General features: G+C 40.3%; 1 protein-coding gene across 4 annotated transcripts in view; it reads right to left on the bottom strand.

Moving 5' to 3' along the window:
• Positions 1–1,277: 1,277 nt before the first annotated feature.
• EMCN (endomucin) overlaps positions 1,278–22,663 on the bottom strand; it is a 55,929-nt gene continuing 34,543 nt past the window's right edge. Inside the window, exons 7-13 of one of the 4 annotated variants that reach the window (XM_064651991.1) lie at positions 19,529–19,597; positions 17,880–17,975; positions 16,137–16,161; positions 15,348–15,409; positions 7,582–7,695; positions 4,232–4,294; positions 1,278–2,982 (exon numbers count right to left, since the gene is read on the bottom strand). In XM_064651991.1, the coding sequence (XP_064508061.1) occupies positions 4,236–4,294; positions 7,582–7,695; positions 15,348–15,409; positions 16,137–16,161; positions 17,880–17,975; positions 19,529–19,597 (425 nt within the window). In that variant the 3' untranslated portion in view covers positions 1,278–2,982; positions 4,232–4,235. Of the gene's footprint in view, positions 2,983–4,231; positions 4,295–7,581; positions 7,696–9,681; positions 14,490–15,347; positions 15,410–16,136; positions 16,162–17,879; positions 17,976–19,528; positions 19,598–22,663 lie in introns of those variants that run through there. The other 3 variants (XM_064651992.1, XR_010430051.1, XM_064651994.1) reach the window with 3 other exon arrangements.

Raw genomic sequence — 22,663 nt, forward strand, 5'->3', positions numbered from 1 at the left:
TGTGCAGGGTGGATATGAGGGAGCAGAGAAGACCCTTCAACTGTCTGTGCTGAATATTTTGAGGGTATCGACATTTCACATCAGCTGTATTCACCAGGGTTAATTAAAGCCTGTGTTTTGTAGATTGCCCTTGACCATAAACGGAAAAGCTGCCTCAATTGGAAATCAATAAAGTAATCTTTAAGTTCTTTTATTTTATTAGATATAGAGTCCTAATTTGAATAAATTGAGGAGCCATAATTAATGGTGCCAGAGAGGTCCTGAGATGTAAGTTTAAAGCTTCCTGAGGAGTGTGCTTTGCTGTAGGCAGTGTGCTGGAGGGGCCCAGCACAACCAGGGTGTAGCACTGAAGCCAGGGATGCTCCGCTGAGCAAGTTCCTAGGAGTGCTCTGGTGCTGCAGAAATCCAAAAGCAATTCAATAGCCAGCACCCTGTACTGACCTCTTGCCCAAAAACTTGAAGGGAAGGCTGTGAATGGCAGTATTGTCACCACAGGGAACAGCAGGAAAGCCAGATCCTGGGGTCAGCAGAGGGCTGCTGGCAGCTGAAGAGTCCCAGAGATGCTCTGGGATAGCCTCCCTGTTCCGAGCCAGTGAGACTGATGTGCTTTATGCCTCTCTCTACTGTGCACAGGTGTGAAGTTAAATGGTTCACTCCTCTTCAATGGTTTGGAGTCATTCCAAAACCACAAAAACCTTTGGGGGTTTTGGAAAGGGAAGTATCCTGATGGTGCTGCTGCTTCCCCTTCCTCCTGATTCTTAACAAGAATGGAAGGTCATATGTTTCCCTTTATGACAAGTTTTGTCATTTCAGGGGTTAAGAGGATCTCAGGTTTGCTTCATTTCTACCCTCCACCAAACTCTCCTCTTTTACTTCATACACACTCACACAAGCCAGTTCCTTTGAGAGACGTTTCCCAGCCTTCTGATGAGAACTTGGTACTCTGCCATGCCCCTTATCATGAAAAGTCTGAACACCTTCCACAGTTTTGGTGATTTTCACTTTTCCAGTACCAAGATTTGCAGAGAGCCTCGCTCTCTCCCCATCACTGACTGTAACGAGGATGTTTCTACTTGCCACTCCCAGCATGCCTCCTGCAAGGTTTCGTGGTGTCCCTGCCACCATTATGCCCAGATTATCTAATGTCTGCTCTCTAGGCTCATTGTAAAGAGTTCAACTCACTCTGCGCTTTAGGAGTGCAGAGTGATGGACAACAGTTGCACTAGGTATGGGTAATGGATTGCATTTCTGCAAAGACAAAAAGAATAGCCACTTAATAAAGATAATAACTTTTAATAGGCAGTTAATTTTTTTTCTTGACACACTGTGGTAGTTTCTGAACAAATTTTGCACACACACACAAATGTATATTTCACAATCTTTCTCTGCTTTTTTCTACTGTCCTTTTACTATGATGCAACATGTTACAAAATATTTTTTTTTAATCAACATGAAAATCAATCCACAATGATTGCTCTTATTGAGGAAAACTTCATCAATCAGGAATCTGAATAGCTGCAGATGCCAACTAGCATATTTTAGATGGCCTGACCTTTCCAAAGTAGGTATCCAAGACTTCTCTGCTTCTGAGGAACCCAAGTGATTCAGGAATACCTGAATGAACCACATAAGTTCAGCTGCAGCATGGAGGACACTTGTTTGTTCCCCATCTTTTACAGAGGTTCATCAGATATTTCTCATGGTGCCGCTAAGAAAGAGAATTATTAGACCCACCAAAGTGTAAGAGCAATGGTCAAGCACAGGGAAATGTACCATTTTGAGATTTGTATATAAACATGAATTAATAATTCTGCTCAATCTCTTACCATACTGGTAGGTAAGTTTTAAAATTTCAGCAAAGGGAATTGGAGAGAGAAGTTTCTCAAAAGCATTGTATCAATAGATATCAAAATGTAGATCATCATTCTGAATCTTGGTCCTGCCCTTAGGCCACCAGCTGTCTTCTTTCCATTCCCCAATAAAGCAACGGAAGTTCTTGGGACACTAACAAGAATCGAGGGATTCAAACTGAGGAGATGCTCACAGTAATATAATTTTCAAACATTTATAGTTCTAGAAAAGTAGGATACATGCAGGTATAAGCACTACTTGATATTTTGGAATTGCCAGCTCTGTACAAGTTAAGAGTGTCTTTAATGAGCACTTGAAACACTCCTTAAACTTCCAGAGTTATTCAGTAACCTACAGGAATCCCACGCATTACTCAGAACACAGGGAAGAAGGTTCATCTGTAAAATTGCTTGTCTTGCTGATTCCCACAGCGTGCCCCAGGCTATATAGAAGTCATATTTGTAGCACACATAATGCAATTAGCCAAGGAACAGGTGAAAATAAACTATGTTGCCTGTTACATTACAAGGATCATATTCAGTAATTTACAGAACTTCAAAGAGCCTCAGTGCAAGGTATATTCCCCCCTTAACAGAAAAAAGCACACACTTCAGCATTCCACCCAGGCATCCCACCCTGTAAACATTTATGACAAGCAAAGCATGTGCTACAGTGAGGAGTCTCATGGAAATCACTGAATTAATTTTCATAGTGGCTATTTGCCCAGTACTGTTTCAAGGGTCAGGCCCTGTTTGTATTTTGCTACATACAATTGAAAGAACCCTAGGTACTATAAGTTCAACAAAGTATGCCGACATATTCCTCCCTGTATGTGCAGAAAACATTTTTAGTAAGTACTATGTAAACCACCTGATTTTTACATTCTCGTCAACCTTGTTTCCCTGCTTTTACTATATGTGAAAATAATAAATACATATGATATACCAGTTATTAAGCCTTCAAAAAAATTACATATTCCAGAAGGGACAGAAGACACTTGAGAAATCAAGAGCTGGTCATTAACACAAGTGTCCTGTCTGGTAAAAAGCTTCAGCTGGTCCACATTTCCCATGGAACTGCAATTTTGGTGGTACATTCCTGCACATTGTGATAAAACAGGCTGTTTCACATCTGAAATGACAACAGTATCTATACATTATTATTCCAGGTAACATATTTAGAAACATAAGAGTAAGCTAAAATGGAAGGCATGGAATAAATCTGATTTGGGTAGGCAATCAGGATTAAATCCACTGTCCAGGCCACTGTCCTGCCCCCACACAAACAGAACCACCTGTGGGTTTTCAGTAATGTAGGCAAAATTTCATTTTCTTGCTCTAATTGAAGAAAAAAGGAGGTTAATTTGTCCTTACTGCTAGCATTGGGAAAGCTCAGTTTCTTCATCCGGGGGGCATAAGAATAGGTCAAAAAAATGAAAGACGTTCTTCACATTTCTGGTCAACCAGATATTTCTCAGTGGAGGGTGATGGGATCCATTCTGGAGGGGCTTCATTCTAAAGTGATGGTGGCAGACTGTGCTTTGTCTGAGCCCAACATAGCTGCCTCTCTCTGGTCCATCCCACATATGCTGTGACACTCAGGTCCTCAGGCCATCCTTCTCCTCAACCTCCCTGCCCTACCCGGGCTAAAGGGCCCTTCCCACACCTGCTTCCTTCTCTCACCCTCAGCAAAAGACCCCATTTCACCACAAGTGATGGAAGAAACTCCATGGGAAGTGGATTCTGTGGTGCCTGAGAAAGCTTCGTGCATGAAGGAAAATGCAGCACCCACATCACAAACAGTGGATTTCAGGGGTGCTCTGATGGTCTTCGCCCTCTCACACATAAAAATACCATCCAACACCTGCCATGCATGTTAACCACCAAGGATTTCAAGCCATAATAAACAACCTCAATAAAAGTACTGGCATTTGCATGAAGTGAAAAAGATACAGATTTTTCATGGAAAAAAAAAAAGGAGCAAAAAAATTCTGGATACCAAATTACTTTTTTTTTTTTTTTTACAGGTAACTACCTTTAAAAATCTCTTACTTCTCACACAAACAGAAAGAAAATTCACCCAGGGAAGTACACCTAGGAAATGCTGAACAGTTTAAGTCACATGCTCTGCCTATAAAGAGGTGAGGTGGCAGCTTCCCCCTCCACTGGCCTGGCTCTCTGGTCATGATGGTATGCTCAAGTCGAGCTTTGTTTAAGCTGTTTTTCCTTGAGGCTGTTACCAACTAAAGTCATTACTCATTTTATTTTTTTTATTTTTAACCTTTTTGTTTAGTTACATGGCACATACTGAGACTGAAAAGTATTAGAGAGACTAACAAACACTAACGTTAGTGGATGTAAGACTAGGGCTACAAACTTACAAATTTATTGCTGAGATGCGAAGAGCTGCCGAGTTTTATTCTTCCCTTGAGATGAGTGCTCTCCTAAGAAACAGAAAATATATTTGTATTAGTTAAACATGTAAAGATAAAAGGACCAATGAGTCTAGCACGAACACATCACTGACCACTAGTCTCCTTGTCAGATTTACTTAATCAGCAAAAACTGTCCATGCAATAGGTTTTTATCACTCTTTCTGTTTTATAGCTTATTTCCCCTACTACTACAAAGTATTTCCAAGAGAGTGCTCAAGAGGTTTGAAAACAAAAAAAACTTTAATTAATTTATAACCAGGATTAGAACATGAAATTATAAAAATAAGAAGATACAACTATAAAATTAATTTTTGCCAACAATGCTGACATCAGCTTGGTTCCTCCACAGCGGGAAAATGAACCTTTATGAACTTCTGTCAGGGATTACACACAGTTCTTACTCCTCCTTCCCCAGAGGAGCAGAACCATTACCAGCAGTTCCAGGCAGAAAAATAAGCCTCAAGATGACAATGTGTTTACAGATGTCCTATTTCCAAACATGCATCCCAGGAACGGCAGTGGAATTCTTTTTTTTTTTTCAGAGATTTGTACATGGAGATGAACAGGGAATGGCATTCCCAGAGTGGACAGAGCCCCATGGAAATACATACAAGGGTGGGAAAACCCAAACGCCTCCAGGAAACTGTCTTCTGCCTTTCTGCTCACCTGCAGGAGACAATTTAATGCCTCACACACACACACGAGAGGCAAGAAAGTGATGTATTACATTCTAGGAGAGGTGAATATGTATTAAAAAGTTTTATATGATCTATAGCCTGGGGTTGCAAATTGTAATACAAATTAGGATTCTAAAAAATTATCTGATTAGGCACTTAAATAATTAGTAGCCAAATTAAATTGTTGCTCTCCTGAAGAAAATGGAAAAGACTCATAAACAGTTTTTGAACAGCTTTTCTTCACCGTAAAGAAAAAGGCTCTTTATTTAGTGCAGCTTTTTGGAGATAAGTAGAACTTGGTATCTGTGGAAAACTGTTCATCAATAATGTGCCGGAATGATGTTCGCTTCCCAAGTGTTCAATTTTGAACAAAATTATTTTACAATCTTTTTAAAGTGTTGCTAAGTTAGAGCTTCCGAAGTTCTGATGATATTAAATTTCAGGTAGAGAAAAGAAAAGCACAAGTTTCTGTTAGAAAAGAAAAAGAAACATTTTAACAACATATATTTTTGATAGGTGAAGTGTTTTTGTTAGATAAAAATCTTGTTTTGAAAAGCTAAAGTGAACAAGTTCAAATACTGTACAGTTTTATACCAACAAAAGAATGAGATTTTCAAGACATCTCTCTTTTTTCTAATTTTAATTTTATTTATTTTTCCTTCCGCAAGTTTTTACTTTCCTTGTTCAATATGCGGAAATAGAAGACTTAATAGGGCATAAAAGTGACAAATTGACAAGATTGTTCAAAAAAGAAGGTGTAGCAGAAACTAATTGAGAAATATATCATGAGAAATAATTATTGAGAAATAACATGGAGAAGATAATATTCAGTAGTGGTAATAAATATCAATACTTTGTTAGCAGTTCCACTCTCAGCTGATTGTTCTGCAGTCAGACTTACATGGAAGGTCGATACTTTGCACCATAGGAAAACAGCATGTCTAAGAGGAGGCTCCAGATTCAACATAGCTCCCTGGATAACATCCCATTTATGCCAATAGACTTTGGATCAGAGTGTGGAACGAGTGAGGCAGTGCTGGCTGCAGAAGTCAGACTACTTGAGTGGTACCTGCCAGCAGCAGTGGTCAGGCCAGGAGGGGTGAGTCTGCCTTACTGCAGACCCTGTGGCTGCAGCACACAGACACACTCCCTGTCTGCATTTCCTGGTGCTATACACATTATCCCTGAAACAGTGAACCGCCACAAACTATTGCCAGGGTTGATGTTCCCATACAATATCAGTGTCTGTCTGATGAGGGTTTGAAGCAGGCAGGGATGCTCTACATTTCTTTGCCATTGCACTTCCAGAAGGGCAGGAGCCTGCAAGACTTCTGACACAAAACCGAGTTGTTGCCACTCCATGGTTGCAAATGTGTCTTAAGATATTTGCATCATAAGTCCTGTAATCATCAATGCCAACCAACAATTCAGTGATGAAGAGATAACAATTATATACTGGAGAGGAAGTGGTCACACAATACATTGTCTCTTCAAGAATAAAAAGGTAGTGCACAGGTTTAGATACAGAGCTACAGTGTGCCTTGAGACTGCACAGAGAGGTGTACAAAATATTCTGGAGTCCAGACTCAGTAGTTTGATATTCCACTAAATATCCAGTTGCAATCCAAACAGAAAACCAAGAAGAATGTTCAGGTTAGCTGCAAGTGGGAAGACACCTTTATTGGTCTCAAAGCAACCTTATAACTGACAGAAACAAATTTTAAGAACAAAAAACCCAAACTTGCCCCCAAACCATCACTTACCAAAATTGAACTTTGCTACCCATAAGGGAAATGGAAATCAAATACTTGTGTTTAGTACTTTGTTAAAACAGATGATATTTTTAATAGAATGAAGAAATTATTTCACAGTGAATTGTTTGCTGATTAAGAAAATACACGGTGGAGTGGAGGTGCTCAACCAGTCTAGATAGATTACCTGAATCCCTTGAAGGCTGTCACAGAATCATAGAATTGTTAAGGTTGGAAAAGATCTTTAAGATCATCAAGTCCAACCATCAGCCCAGCAACACCACCATGTTCACTTTAAACTGTGTCCTCAAATGCCTCATCCACATATTTTTTTAACAGTTCCAAGAATGGTGACTCCACCACTGCCCTGGACAGCCTGGTTGCTCTTCCAATGCTTTGCCATACTTTCTGTGAAGAAATTTCCATAATTTCCAGTCTAAACCTCCCCTGGCAGAACTTGAGGCCACCATTGAAAGAGATATAGTTATGCAAAATATATCAACAAGAGCAAAATTGCTGCACATTATCAGTGAATATTGTCTTTTATTTATTCTGGCTTAGGCGTTTAGGGAAGGATGATACACAAAATCTAGTGTGGTGTGCTAGGGGATGAAAGGTCTCAAGAGAGACTTGAACCATCAGCTTCTCACTATACAGTTATTCAACATCTTGCACGAAGGTGTTGATTGATCCAATTGGAAAGGTTCTATGGCAATAACTTTTTAATAATAGGTTGAAAATTCATTGTGAATTTGTCTACTTTGATAAGTGAGTGAACACAGAAAAATGGGAGACGAAGGGAACCGGAAGACAGTATTTGGTGCAGTTAAAGTGCTGTGAACTACAAGTGTAATGTGACCCCTTTTACCTGTGGTCCTGCCTTGTGTCACCTCTCCTGATGAAGGAGGAGTTGTGGACTCAGATAGATTGGCAGAGGGCAGTGAGAAGCCAACCTCATAAATATCACGTGCTTCTACAAAAACTGAAAGAAATGATTCACAGTTTGAGAAAGAGGCCTTAGGCAGAATATTTGGAAAATGAAATCAGATTGATACTGACATGGAAGTTTCAGCTGTCAAACAAACTCTTCCATTACACTCTTTATTTTCCCTCTCATTCTCCAGAGTTGCACCTGTTTGTTGATTTTTGTCTGAAACTGGATGGCAAACACAAAGACATAGGCACCATGAAGTCTCTAAGCACTACTGTGATAAAATGCAGATAGATCTGTAGTTACACTGTTCAGCTTATTGCCACAGGAGGCTGGAGATATCCCAGTGGACAAGACAAATCCATGGAATTAGAAGCCACTGAAAACTATGAAACACCAAAGACACAACATCTGATTCAGGACGTCTCTAAGCCGCAGGCTGCGGAAGGCTATGGTGGAGGACTCATTAATGTACTCCTTTCCTATTTGTTATCCTTCCCTTCACATCTCATGATAGCCACCCTCAGTGACAGGATTTGGGGCTACACAGATCCAGGATCTGAGCAGGTAGAGCTGGCTCAGATCATTGTTTCTCAGCTTCAATATTAAAGGAGATGGTGCTCTAGCAGCAATACAGCACTGGTCTTTCATACACACAGCCTTCCACATGTCACCCCTGAAAGACTTATGCTGCAGCCTTGCCCATCGATTCACCCCAGTGGATCAGCAACCCAGGCACTGGGCCCAATCCAATATACACTGCATACATCCTCCTCTAAAATGCAGTCATGCTGTAGAAGGATAAAGATAAGGAAGATACAATAGGAAAATTTTGTATTCATAACTCCTCATCCTTCAAAGTATTTGTTTCAAGTCCATGGAAAGTAGACTGAGTGCACAGATCTGCAAAGCTAAATGATAACCAGGAAAGAAATAGTACTGCAGTGAAAATGCAGGGTTTTCTTCCTAATTAAAATTTCACTTGTGTAGTATTTGTTTCGATTTTCCACTCATAAATATACTCATTTCCAACTATTATGATGCCAGTGAATAAGTAATGGGCACAATCAGCTGAAATTACACATTGTATAAAATCAGTTTTGAAGCATTGAAACAAACATTTCTTTGTCTCACCGTTGTGGAAGGCTATTGTATTAATCTTATTGTAATTTGTCCCTCCCCCCCCATTTGATTAAGAATCTGAATATATTATTCAGAATACACATACACTGCAGAACATCATGACAAAAAGAGAGTACAAAATGAGTACTATAAGTACAGAAAGTCTTTGACCTGAGCAAAGCCCTCTGACATTACTGGGAAAGCTGGAAGAAAAAGGATAAAAAAACAATCTTTGACATAAAAAATAGGTTGTACTGCATCTCAGATTACATTGTCTGTAAGAAAAAATGAGTTGTGCTGTTATTTCATTGTAATATCTGCTGCTGAGAAATTGCTCATAAGTGGCAATCAGGTTCAGAGCAAAAAATTAAAGTGAGCTTTTAATAAAATCTGATTGCAGAAGCCTATCTTTTACAAAAGTATAAAACTACCTCTGCAGAGAGAGGAATCAAAATGCCTATTTTTACCGTGCTGAACTAAAAGACTGAGAGGTGCATTACAGATGCTGGAGAACAGCCTTAAGTGGGAACCAACGCTTGGGTGCAGTGGCTGCGTTTATTGTGGGCCAGTGGGTCCAGCACCTGCAACGTGCTGCAGCACTCCCCTGCCACACACTTCCCCCACAGCCCTGCAAACTGCTCCTCACCACTGTCAGTGGGACAGAAGGATCTGTACAGCTCACCATGACAGAGAGGGAGTGTGCAGAGATGTCCAGGTGAGGGACAGGAAGGCAATTGCTGCTCAATGGGGAGCAACGAGTGGGAGGAGGCTCCTTCACAAGGTGCATCTCAGAAAACTGCAGGCTGGAAAGTTAACAAATGCTTCACAAATGGAAACATGACTTGACCCTCAGCAGTCTGACTGTAAGAGACTTCTTTAAAACCCCTTGAAAATATGCACCGTTCACAAACTGAATTAGAAATAGAGAAGGAAGCATGTGCTATTTAATGCCTTTGACTACAGTTTTGTCCAAAAATTTTAGCTGGAAGGGTGTGCAGTCAGATCTTTGTGGTGCAAGTAAACACAGACTCCAACCGTGAGCTGCAAAAGCTGAGAAAGTTTATTCTTCAGTTTCTGTGAAGACAGAAAACACAACTTCAGGCTATTATACAATACAAGGTTAAAAAAATATAGTGTCAGAAAATGAGAAAGAGAAGGAAAGAGAAGAAGGTGCTTGATTTTTCTCTCTGTTGTAAGGGGATCCTTTTCTATGAAGCAGCTTCTAGGTTTCCTATCTGCAGGGGAAAAAAAAGTAAGGCACTGAAGCAACATCTCATAATAGGAAAAACAAATAATCAATATCATATCCTCATATTAGTAGAAACACCCTCTCTTACGGTTCCTAAGCACACAGCATGCCAGAAGACTGCTCTTTGCTCACCTGTGTTGCTCATCTTGCAAGTGAGAGGAAGAGGGAAGGGAATTTTCAATGACAGAGTGCCTCACCTGGGAATTCGGCTTCTTCAACTGCTCCACAGGCATCCACCTGGATACTAGACACAATGAGAAAGAGATGAAAGTCCCAATGCAGGTTGAGAAACCCTATGGCCCACTACAGAACCATGCCCCCTGGCAGGGGTAAATTTCTGTGGGTTGAGCCCTTAATGAGGTAAAATGCAAAGATTTCTTACCTCCTTAAATGCCATAGTCCATGCTCAGATGTACTCAGCATAGCAGGAACCAGCTCCCAATTTGTCCCATTATACCAAAACCACATCATGTGTTTGATGTGTGAGGCAGAACAGTTAAACAGTCTCAGCACTTGGAGATTCACTGAAAGCAGGGACGCTGATACTGTCATTCAACTACATTGTTTCAGAAGATCACAGCATTTTCCAAGTCCAAAGCCGAGCACCACACTGGGTTGTCTTGAGGGATGCTGAACTTTATTTGCACTCCAGTGACCAAGGCAAGTTTTTTTGCTGAATGAGAGCAAGGGGTTTTTCATTGTTCTGGGATGATTATGGTGTTTGGTCACTATGTATAATAGAGTCACCAGCCTCTGATGTGGAAGGTTGGGAATTCTCAAAGCCTTTACAAAGAAGACTTTGGAAAAGCAGGAAGTCTGGAGGAATGATACAGGCAAAAAGTATGGTCATCTCAAATAGGCTGAAGTTCTAGGGTCCGACTAATCTATGCCATGAAATCCCATATATCTTCAAGGTAGGCAGCTCATCTTGTGCAAGGGATGCGCCCAAGACGTGTTATGAAAATCAGAGAGGAGGTAGAGCCAGTTGAAGTAAGAGATAACAGCTGTAAGGTCATGATTACTGTTGAACAATAGCAGTTTTTGGAAGAGATGTGGAGCATATGGGGAATGCAAGTTCTTCTGCATCCTCGGTTCATGCTATTTTGTACTGCACTGCCATCTGAGAACACCTCTAGGTGTTGACTGATCCCTTTCTCCAATGTGATTACAATGTTAAAGGTGGTTTTCATGTGAGAGGTTAGGTGTCTCCTCAAATATCCATGTTTGCCTGGCACATTTTCACAGCTCTGTTTAGTAGCAACACTTGAATTTTCATTTTTGTCCACAGTGAGTACCTTGGGAAGCCATAATGCAAACATACCAGGGATCCTTTTCCAGCCACCTTCCACTCCAGGTGCATCACCAAAATCTGAACCACATTGACACCAAGCTTTGACATCTTGAATATCCTTTCAGAAAATTCAGTGTAGAACAGGCAATACCCCTGCAGGTCATATCCTACCCTATTATCTCAAAAGAGCTCACTCTGGTTAGAAATCATGCCCTAATGAATCAGCTTATGCTTAGGTGCCAGAATTATACTGAACAACTCTGAAATGTTATGTTACCTGCACATTCCTATGGACTTTATATTGAATACCCAACTGGTGTGCTGCTACTATGTACCTTTTACATGCTCTAGAATGGGTACTCCAGGCAAGGGCCATAAAAGAAAATTGTCAAGTTGTTACTTAAGTATCAATATTTCTATCACACATCGTTCATCTGTATGGAGTAGCCTTACCGCAACCTTTCTGTACCTGAGGAATTTCCATCCCTCAGCATTCTTCATGAGTCCAAAATAGGTGATTAATACCTTTACTGGTTTTTCAGTGTAACACGCAAGAACCCTTACATAAAAAGTTAGGTCTGTTTTCAAGACAGCCAATACTTTAACACCATGGATGATGGTATTGATCTCTTAGTCATCAATTAGAACCCTTCATCTTATATTCTCAGGAAATATATCTATCACTGAAAAGCCAAATGTGCAGTTCTGTGAGCTATGTTGAACCTCAAATAAGAAATATTTTTGCAGGTAGATTTTCTAGAACTCTGTATTGTAGAAGACCATTTATTCTCCCTAGGGAGGGTCACCCTAAATTTACCTCTAGAGTCAACATGAAATGGCTGCCATAAGTCTTGCATTTGTATATTAGTGTAAAACTTTTGAGATGATTCAATATCCTGAGCCTTTTTAACCAAGCAGTTTTCAAGAGGCAACTACAGGCACTTATCTTGCATCAGGCATTGCAGTTCACTGACAAATGTGCATGAAAAATTCAAGGTGTTTAGTTTTCTCTGTCTGTTGTTTTTACTTTACATAAATTCTAAGGCACAACCAGTTCTACCTTAGAGCTCAAAGCATCAGCAATTCCATCTTTCTGAGAAGAGTTTTAAAAAGTGAGAATATTAAAGCTCTATTTTACCTAGTGTTCCTGATGATACTACTCTATTAAAAACCATTATTTTAGTCCAGGATTAATTGACAACTATTGTTTTCCTGTATTCTTTCACATTAATTACAGGTATTTGAAATAATATTCTTTATTAAATTTAATTCAGCTGTGCTCCTGAAAATGGAGCCTTTTCTATTTCTTTCATTTTATATTCAGAAGTTAATTTTAGAAGTCCTAAAATAGGATCTTTCAGTAGTCAGTGGACTGCCATAGGTCAGCTCATTCCAGCTCAAGGTACATATCCAAGACAGACAGGATAAATAGCCCTCTGGACACATACATCTCTTTCAACTATGTGCAGCTGGCATAGCTTTTAGATAGATAAAATAAGGCAAGATTAAACGCATCATAACTCTTGATCAAGGTATATCATGCACAACCCTGAGAAGAAGTTTATCTAGGTTGCTTGCTTGAACAATTTGTAGGTCATATCCTTATTTGTTCAGTATATATGGGGTTTCTTTACACTTTTTAAACACAATTATATAATCTCAAAATCTTCTGTTTGGAATGAAAAGTAAAAACTAAAAAAATATAATGTATAATTATAATAGAGCTTAATTTGAATACATGTCAAAGCAGAACTTCATTGTATATATGCTTGAGCTTAGGCACCTGAGCAGCCTATTGATAGAGGACGATGTAGATCTACCTGTAAAGTTAAGGTTGCTCTAAAGAACTCCCTAGCTTTAGTCTTTTGAATCACAACTTTTTGTCGTTTTGTTGGTACATGCAATCAGAGGAGGCCACAACACACACTTTGTAAACAGCTGGATGAAGGAAAAAGAAGAACCCATTTAAAGAAGTTTTATGCAGTGCAATTGTTGTCAGCAGTCGTAAGAAGGACCACAGGTCAGACAGCTCTCGAGTCTATCTATACCATAAGAAACACTTGCCTTTATGCCCAAGCTTTTAAGGAAGCAAGTAAATCTGATTCAAATGGGCAGGCACCTAACATCTTTGAAAATACCATCTTTGAAAATACCTGCATGAGTGACAAATATTTCTGTAAGAAACAGGACCTTCTGTCAGAGTGCTTTTAATTTAAGATGTAAAGTGACTCTAAAAACCTGGGCAAAACCAGGATTTCACTTTCTGTGAAAGCATGTTTAATTTTGAAACATATAATGATGTAAGAATGTGAGAGAAAATGGCAGTTAGTTTAAATATGAATTGTATTAATGAGGAGAGGGCAAGAATCTTGTCTTCTAAGTGCTTATGACTCATACCTTCTTATTATAGCACGTACACATCCTACTTCAGTAAAAAAGAATATCAAGCATACTCTGGATGAAAGATATTCAGATACTTGGTGAACTAGTGGCTGATTAACAGGCACCAGAGTTCATCTTGTGGGAAAAAAAAAAAAAAGAACCTGCAACTTTTCTTATTTTCTCTGCTGAAAAACACAAACAATTCTGCTGCTGACAATGGAATTCTTTTGTTGTTGAAAGGGCATGAGGGCAGAATCAATCAAAAAATGTCTATGAATAAGTTTCTGACTTCATTCAGATTACAAAAAAATAAAATATTAATTTAGGAAAGTATATACTCAACTCTGTACTCAAAATAAAGCTAGAAGACCATTCCCAAAGACAAATACTAAAAAAACCACCCCAAAACTAAGATTAATAATTTCCCAAATCACAAAGCTCTGAAATGCAGTCACTTAAGTGCAGTGGGGCAGGATGATGCATCCTGTGATGGAGTAGGCCCTTCTGCTCCTCTAGCCTCCTACCATGCTGCTCAGTATCGGCGAGGTTATAGGGACCTTGCACGACTCTGGTTTGTTTCAAGGCCTGCAAGAGATGCCATGTGGGTCTTTTGGATTGCACAAAAGCTTCTGGGAGTTGCAGAGAAGGCTGGAGAGTCCAAACTGTGCCTCTCCAGCAAGTAGAGGATAGTTCAGACAAAGCGCTGTATTTCAGAGGACTTCCCAAGGATTCAGACAAAAGGAGAGAGCAGCTATTGGTCAGCCTCGGAAATGTCACTAGGAGAAACACATGGCCAAAACCCTTAAAAACAAAGAAGAGTTTTATACCTAAACAGTAGAAAGTAAGAGACCCTTTTTCTGGAAGGACTTCTGCAAATGAGGTGGGACCTACATGGCTGAGGAAGCGTAGGGTGAAGCTGGGCAGTTTCACCATCACTACCTCTACCATAAGGGGTTTGATTTTATTTATTTGTTGAATATCTGTGAATCAGATTAGTTAGAATTTTGTTCTGCCTCAGTCTTATTTTGTGCTACTCCATTTCTTGCAGAACCTATAGCTGCATCCATGTCTTTGCTTTGAGATTTTGCTTTGTTTTGTGCATATTATCAATAACCTCTGTTCCTTTAGGCTTTATTACCATATATTTTGTAAAAAACTGAAGACCAGGACAGAGGAATTTGCAATGAGTGTAGGATTTTTAATACAAAGGGTGGCTGAGTACAGGGCTGACTGAGTACAGGCTGCTTAACCCAACTCTGACAGAGCCTTGTTTACATAGGGCACTGACTCCCAAACCTTTTGACCCCTGGGATATTAATAGTCTTCAAACTTCCTTGTACAGCCAGATCTAGCTGATAAATACCTTGATCATTGTTACTCCTGAACAAGCCTGGTTGTAGATCATGTACCATCAATGATTTTAAAAAAATATTTTCCCTAAACCAGTCATACTTCTCACTCCCAAATACCAACAGCACAGACTGTGCAGCTAAACTGCAGGATCCCAGTCTGAGGATTTGCACTGTGGAGGAATTGTTTGCACTGACTTTGACCTGACAGGAACTAAAGCTGGTTTTCCTATTAGAAACATCATCCCAAAAACTGCTCTTCTCTGAACTCAGAGAAGGAGACAGATATACACAGAGAGGAAATGCTCACCAGTCTCAGGAGAAGTTGTCTTCACAGAAAGAAGTTTGACTCCATCTTTGTCTGACTGGGCCCTGTTGAAATCAGAAAATAGTTAATCAGACAGACAGCATGCATGTTGGTCAGCCAAACAAAACTCTAAATCATGATCTGGAGAAGGCAGCAGCTACGCCAGTCTACACTGGCAGGCTTGAAATGGGCTTTGCATGGGATCATGAGCAAGACTTGGTGATGGAGAACACCATATACCAACACCTCTGATAATACTTTTCTCTTAAAATATGTAATAAATTAAGTTTCATGATTCCAGGTTTAATCTAGCATTTCACAGAAGTACATCTGGGAGAAAAGAGGGAGTCATCTTTTTTCTGTCAATACAAAGCTTTTAGCCATGTTGAATTGCAAACAAAACATTGACAAGAGAAAAAACATTAACAAAATAAGGGGGATGGGAAAGAATGGGGGGAGAGAAAAACCAATGGGGGAAAAAAATGAAAAAAATAAAATACTAGGCCAGTGAGTCCTGTGACACAGAATAAGCTGTTTGTCCATTCCAAAAGGATCCCCTGCAACACAGCTGAGAGTCATCACATTTCTATCCATGCTGGAACAGCTGCTTGTCATGCATACAGGTGTACAACAACTGCAAGAACAACACTTCTAGCAGGATATTTCTCTTTGGGGTGGTAACTGCTTATTATGCTTAAGCAGAGAGAGATCAAAGAAAATCCTACACAGAATCCACTGCATTTACAAGTGCCCTGTGATAGATCTCAAAGCAATGAAAAGGATTCAACCTACTGTTCAGCGCCATTCTCTTGTCTCTCTGGAAGAAGAAACAAAGGTAGTATCATTCTGATTGCTGGAACTCACTTAAATAAACATTTAGACATAGCTATTGCAGTTTCTGGCAGACAGCTTAGTTGTGATTTTGCAGTATTGCATTAAGTGCATTAACACAATCAAGCAGCTTGAATGGTAATTGTTATTTTTCTGGTCATCTATGAAAGTGAACTGATACTGCTGATACTGATGCTTCTGGAAACCAGGGAGAATGATATGTGACTTGTCCAAGAGCACAACAGAAGCACATTTTTCCCTGCAGCTCCCAGATCCCTGGGTAGCTGGCACAGAGGACGTGAGCATGGAATGGTTCTTGAGTACATAACAACTGAGCTAAAAGATACAGGGTGAGGGGAGTGAGGGAATATGCTGCCAGGCTGTACACCCTGGGGGTTTAACCTATCATGACATCTGAGAGCAGAGCCTGTCATCCTAATTGATGAGGAACAGGTTTCTCCCCAAAATGAATCATATACTGAATGTATTTTATGCTTATGTGCAAGTGTGGGCAGATGGATGGGGCCAGTGGGTTACATCAGAGACATGGAGCCAACTCTAGCTCCATGGCACTAAGCACAGGGGTTTCCACCCACAGGGGAAGCACACTGGATAGGTCTGGGCAAATCCTACAGGAAGCACCACAGGTATCTATCTTCCAAGTGAATTTGCTATTACAGTGCCTGATGGCATTTGTGCATAGGGCAGGCTGGTGAGGAAATGTTCTTCATCTCATGTCTTTATCTCTTGACTCCAAATATTTAATAGTTTCCTAAGCAAGGATCACACCTTCCTCTGTTTATCTGGGTCTGTTCTTCCATGTCATTGGCTAAATTGGTTGTGACACGCTGTTTGCCTTGGTTTACAGCTTCAACACCCTCTTGTGATTTTGTATTTCCAAGGCCTGGTGATTTCACAGCTGAAGCTCCGCACAGGTCTCCTAACTCATGCCAGCTCACAGGGACAGAAAAACCACAGTCTGGATTCTGCATTTTCACTTAATGAAGAATCACACTTGCCTGTAGCCCACTTGGGCAACTCTGAAATATTTGGCAAATGGAACTTGATGGAACTATAACCCATTATCTAAAGTATTTAATGGATAGCAGTGAAGGAGATACTGACTTTAGCTGTCCTGTCAAAATTACTGCATCTTAAAATACTGCTTGCTCAGGGATTTTGTTCCCATGTACATTATAGTGTAACTAGAAAATTCTAGTCATGCATAATGTGTGTGTGTATCTGTGTCTCTGTGTGTATCAGGTATATTCCAAAAGAATATTTCTTTGCCTGTATCTAGACCAGAAATAAAATAAATATAATGATTTTGTTAAACAATATCTTCAAACTTAGTTTTCGCTTCCTATTTCTACCTGATTGACTGATTGTATTAGCACAGGTGTGTGCTAGTTCTTGGTAGCTACAAAAATGTGAACAGAAAGCTTGCATCATTACACATATTCTCTAAAAATCAGAGACATTTTTGCTCACTCTGTTCTTCCTACTGATTTTGAAAATGAAGTGTTAGTTTCCCACTTTAGGCAAAACACTTCAAAATACAAGAAGGTTTCCCACCAGACTACCACAACAGCTATGGTTAAGGTAATCTAAAAGAGATCTTTTAACAATAAAAAGCACATTGACTGCTCCCCCTCCCTTTCTTCCCCCCCCACCCCCCCCATCCAGAGAAAGCAAAACAAATACCTGGAGTTTTCTTCTGGCACATTTTGTACAAAGCCACCAGTGAGAAGACAGAGAGGGTAATGACTATCAGGGTGATAACAATTGGCAAGATAATACCTGCAAAAGAGGGAGAACATATTTTTGGCTGCTGCCTCTGGCTTGTGTTGCCTCTGTGTACAGGCACTTGCACACGCAAAGGTGAGAGGCATCTCCATCTCCACCAAACCTTACCAATTTCTCAGGAGCAAGGTAGCCTGCTGCTCCTGGTATCCTTCCAGCAACCACTGAGCCTCAGGCTCGGCGGCTTTGTGGAGGAAGGATTTAGGAACTTTCTCACACCCTTACTCCTTCCCTGACATTTGTGTTGCCCTGTGTAACTGGCTTCACCCATTTTCCAGTAGAAGAGCGAGGTTTCAGTACCTGCTCCACTGGGACTACCATAATCTTGATCAAAATATTTATGATTCACCCCCACTGCTGATGGCCCCAAAGATTTTATGAGAGAGACGTGTCAGAAATAAATTTTTCATAGGTGTACTTTATTTTTTCCTGTTGTTTTTGAAAACAAGGTTTGTCTGAAATTCAGCAACAGAAGCGATTATTTTGCTTTCAACATTGTACACCCAGGAAGACACCAAGGAGTTACATAATTCGGTAACATTCCCCACAGCACTTATAACCAGGGATAGAAAAAGCAAGACCTCCTTTTAAAATGAGGACATTTCTTTCCTTTTATTATTTCCCACCATCTGCCATTTCCTGACAGGTGTTTCCCAGCCAAGAAGCAAAAACGGAAGAATTATGTAATGAAGAGAAGCTTTCCTGGGGAAATATATAAGCCCAGCTTCTCCCCATTTATCTTTTTTTTCTAGCAGCAACCAGACACTTTCAAATTTAGCAGGCACTCTCCCGCCTGCTGGCCTAAGCCTTGTTTTGGGGGGAGGCTGCCTTCCACAGCATCAGCCATCATGCTGCCTGATGTTTAGAGGTGGCATCTTCCATGTCTCCTGATGCAATTAGTACTTAATATTAATACAGGAGTGTGTGTGCATCTGTGAAATCAGAGGGAGAATGCAGAGACAAGTTTACAGTGGACAAACATCAAACTTGTTTTCCTAAGCCAGTACCCCGGGCAGGAAATAGCAGGTCTGCAGCAACACCCTTGCCCCAGAGATGCAGAATACTAAAATAAAATATTAAGTAACATGCATCATGCAAATATCAAGTGCTTAAAGAATCTGCAGAAGACTGCCTTGTAGACCTTCTCTACCATGACAATATAAAAAATATATTCATATAATACATTCATACCAATACATTCATATAATATGTACAACATGTACACGTGCAACTTTTTCAAATGTTTCCTTATGTCTTCTCTCACAGGGGATGATTGTTCACTTTTTTTTTTCAATTTTAACACTTTGAATCAGTCCTTGGGCATAATTGTGCTGCTCTACAGTGAGATCAATGTCAACTTGTTAAGCTCTGTTTCTCTTTGAGAGGAGTTTTATAATAGGCATTTAAATTTGGTTTCTAATAGGGCCTACATCAGGTAAGGCTGAAAATAAAAATGCCAGTTTCATTTGCCTGCTACTCCAATCACTCACCAAAAGCAAAACTGATCAACCGAAAACTCAAAAGCTGGACAATAAAGTAGGAATACTCACTAGAATAGTGGATATCACTCTCTGTCCCTTTCTCATCTTCTCCAGGACTGCTTCCACGACTGCCAGAAGCTAGATGTGCAAAAGAAATAGTGCCTTTCACGTATTGCCAGAAGTCACAAACAACTCACCCTGAAAAATTACCCTCTTAAAAGAACTTTTGTGTCCCCAGTTCTGGAGCCACTCGGTGCTTCACATCTATATTTTTTCTCAATAACTCTCTTCTTGGATAACTTGGCAAGTGGGGTGGAAAAGTTTATCTAGTGTGGCCTAGAAGAAACACACACTTTACATGGTTGCAGTCCTCCCTGGGATCATCTGCTGGTCCACTTACAGGTTATAAACTACAAGCTTTTTCACTTTTATGAGCTTATGGTACTGTTCAATATTAGAAGAGAACTCTTGACAAGTAAAAAACAAGAAAGAGAGTGAAAATTAAACCTCTCTCCAAAAGAAGAAAGACCAAAATATTTCACTCACTGCTAATAAAATTTTTTTTTAAAAAGTGCTAATAGTAGATGAAGAAGTCTAAAGAGGTGCAATATTAGTAGATAGCAAGTTTCTTGAGAGCTGTTATAGAAGGATGTGCATGCTCTCTCTGCCACATCTGGAGAGAGCAATGACTTCTGTGAGCCTCTGGGACATTTTTTAGGTCTGGGTATAAATGAATGAATTTCTACCTTCAGGTGCTAATCTGAATTTGAGTTAGATATCGAAACCCCAAAATATTTATTACCTTGTTGCACACAATCTGTGAAAAAAAAACAATCACTGAACTTCCAGAGAGAAAATAGAAAATGCAAACATTTGTGTTTCCATAGTTACATTACATAGCACATGGGATTGTATTCCACGTTGGACAGAGGCTTGAGTAGACATGTGCTCCCTGCCACTGAAGAAGCTGACCAGCTGGATATTTCCATTGCCTGTTTAAATATCAGATGGCTCTCAAACAAAGGCATCTGGGGAAGGTGGCCTGTTAAGAAGTGGGCCCAGCAGAGACTATAGCTCCATATATAAGTAGTGAGAACATGGCAGCAGCCACTGAGGTTTTGTTGGAGGCTCCACTGCTCAGGTACCTACTCACAATCTGCACCTGTAGGGATGCACGGTTCCTCTCCCAAAGAACACAGTAGGGCTCAAATTGTTGGGTGGAAGCTATGAAGTTAACTGAGTCATTAAAAACAATTTCCCAATGGTAATTTTGAGGTCTAGAATACAATTTTGTTTTACTTCCTTTGAAAGACATGTCCCCATTTTTACAGAAGCTTTTGTACAGGCAGTAATTGTAACTCTAGTCTACAGAATTATATCAGCTGTCATAGGTTTGAAAAGAGATGTTGGAATTTTTTCCCAAATGCCACCCCCCCTTCTGTTTCTTCCAGGATGGGGAGGGGGGTGGAGTGAAGCCACATGCACTGGGCGGGGGAGTGCTCTCGGGAAACGGAGGTTGCTCCAGGGATGGCTAGAAGTCGGTGGTTCGGGGGCTTTTGGGTTGTTTTTTTTTTTGTCCACAGACCAGACAGAGCGAGAGCCTGGTTTCAGCCACCTATTTTTCTTTTCCGAAGAGGAGGTTTTCTTTTTCCCCACGGGACACCTCGCGGAGAATGACACAGAGAGAGAGACAGACCCATCTCAGAGCAAAGTATTCTGCTTTCAAAGACTGCCCGTGGGGAAAAAAGGATTTTTTTCATTGCTGGCTGCGAGCACACGTGACTGTGAGCAGCTTTTGAACTGCCGGGACAGTCCTGTCCTCCTCCCGACTCCCTGCGGTTGCCGCGGGTTTTTCCCTCCCACCCGGGGAATTGGGACTTTGTTTTGCTTCTTCTGAAAGTTTTTGATTGCACCATTTGTTGCTTATTCAGATTTTGTTAATAAAAAGCTGTTTCTCTTCCTTTTCCGCACTTCCACCTGAAGTTTCTTAATTTCTAAGTTGTAATCTTCTTAAACTAAGACAGTAACAAACAAGGTTTGTTTGTCCCAGCCATGTAGGGCTCCCTCTTCCTTGCTGCACTGATTTTAAACTCAGGCCTGCTATTAAAAAATGGGTTTTGTGGACTTCCCTCTCCTGCCCATTCTCTCCCCTTCATTTGTCTGGCCACAAACAGAAACCACCATCACTTACTAAGTGTTTGTGTAGTGCCTAAATAATACAGCCACAGCTGAGACCTTTTGATGCTATAGTGTAGGAAACAACCATTGTCCAAGACCTTTATCTCTGTTTCTTTAAAGCAGAAGTTCTCTTTCCCATGGTGCCTGTCTGCTGAGGGGTGATAATGTAAGGATGGAAACTGAGCCATCATCAAGTGACTAAAATAATTCCTATGAATTCTTAATTCCATGTGACTGCTTTAGATTTCCCATGGAAATACTACTGCCCTTTTTGCTATCTTATCTGGTATACTACATGATATGGAGGGCAAGCAGGCAATTATCACAGCAATAAGTTACCCTGGATACTGACTGAAAATGTCAACAGAAACAAATTACACTGAAAAACATGAGCGTGTATCCCTGCATTTGTGCGGGAGATTTGTGCATCTCCTCAGGAGAACAACTGCGGATTGAAATCCACTGGCTATTTTCCTGATTATCTGTCAATTGACCAAGGTGTGAGTAACACAGGAAAGAAAAATCCAATAGCTTGGCATTTTAACTACTTGAGACCATCAATTAGTAATACAACAGCTAAAAAGAAACATTACTGAATGAAATAGATTCATGAACTAAAAGCTTTAGCTCATTTCTCCATGTCTTTCACTAGATTCTCACAAGCTAGCCCATCCTGTCTACTTTCCCTGATCTGGAAGGTATTTTCCAGTTATGGAATGATCTGGGATCAGAATAAAAATTAATTGGAGAAATACATCCATCATGGAAACAGGAGGGACAAGATTTTGCTGGCAGCAGCAGCAGCAGCAAGAACTGCAGGGACCAGTACAGAAGAGACTGTTTCCTGACAAGCATGGAGAAAGGAAAATAAGACAATACAGGTTCATTAGCACAGGAAACTTGCCTTACTCTGGGACTTGCCGCTTCTAACTACAGGACAAGGAACAAGAGCCACTGACAAGAACAAGCTCCTTGGTAAACACTCTATTTATATCAGCTTCCCCTTGCATCACACAATACACCAGC

The sequence above is a fragment of the Pseudopipra pipra genome, chromosome 4 (assembly GCF_036250125.1).
Source record: "Pseudopipra pipra isolate bDixPip1 chromosome 4, bDixPip1.hap1, whole genome shotgun sequence".
NCBI lineage: Eukaryota > Metazoa > Chordata > Aves > Passeriformes > Pipridae > Pseudopipra > Pseudopipra pipra.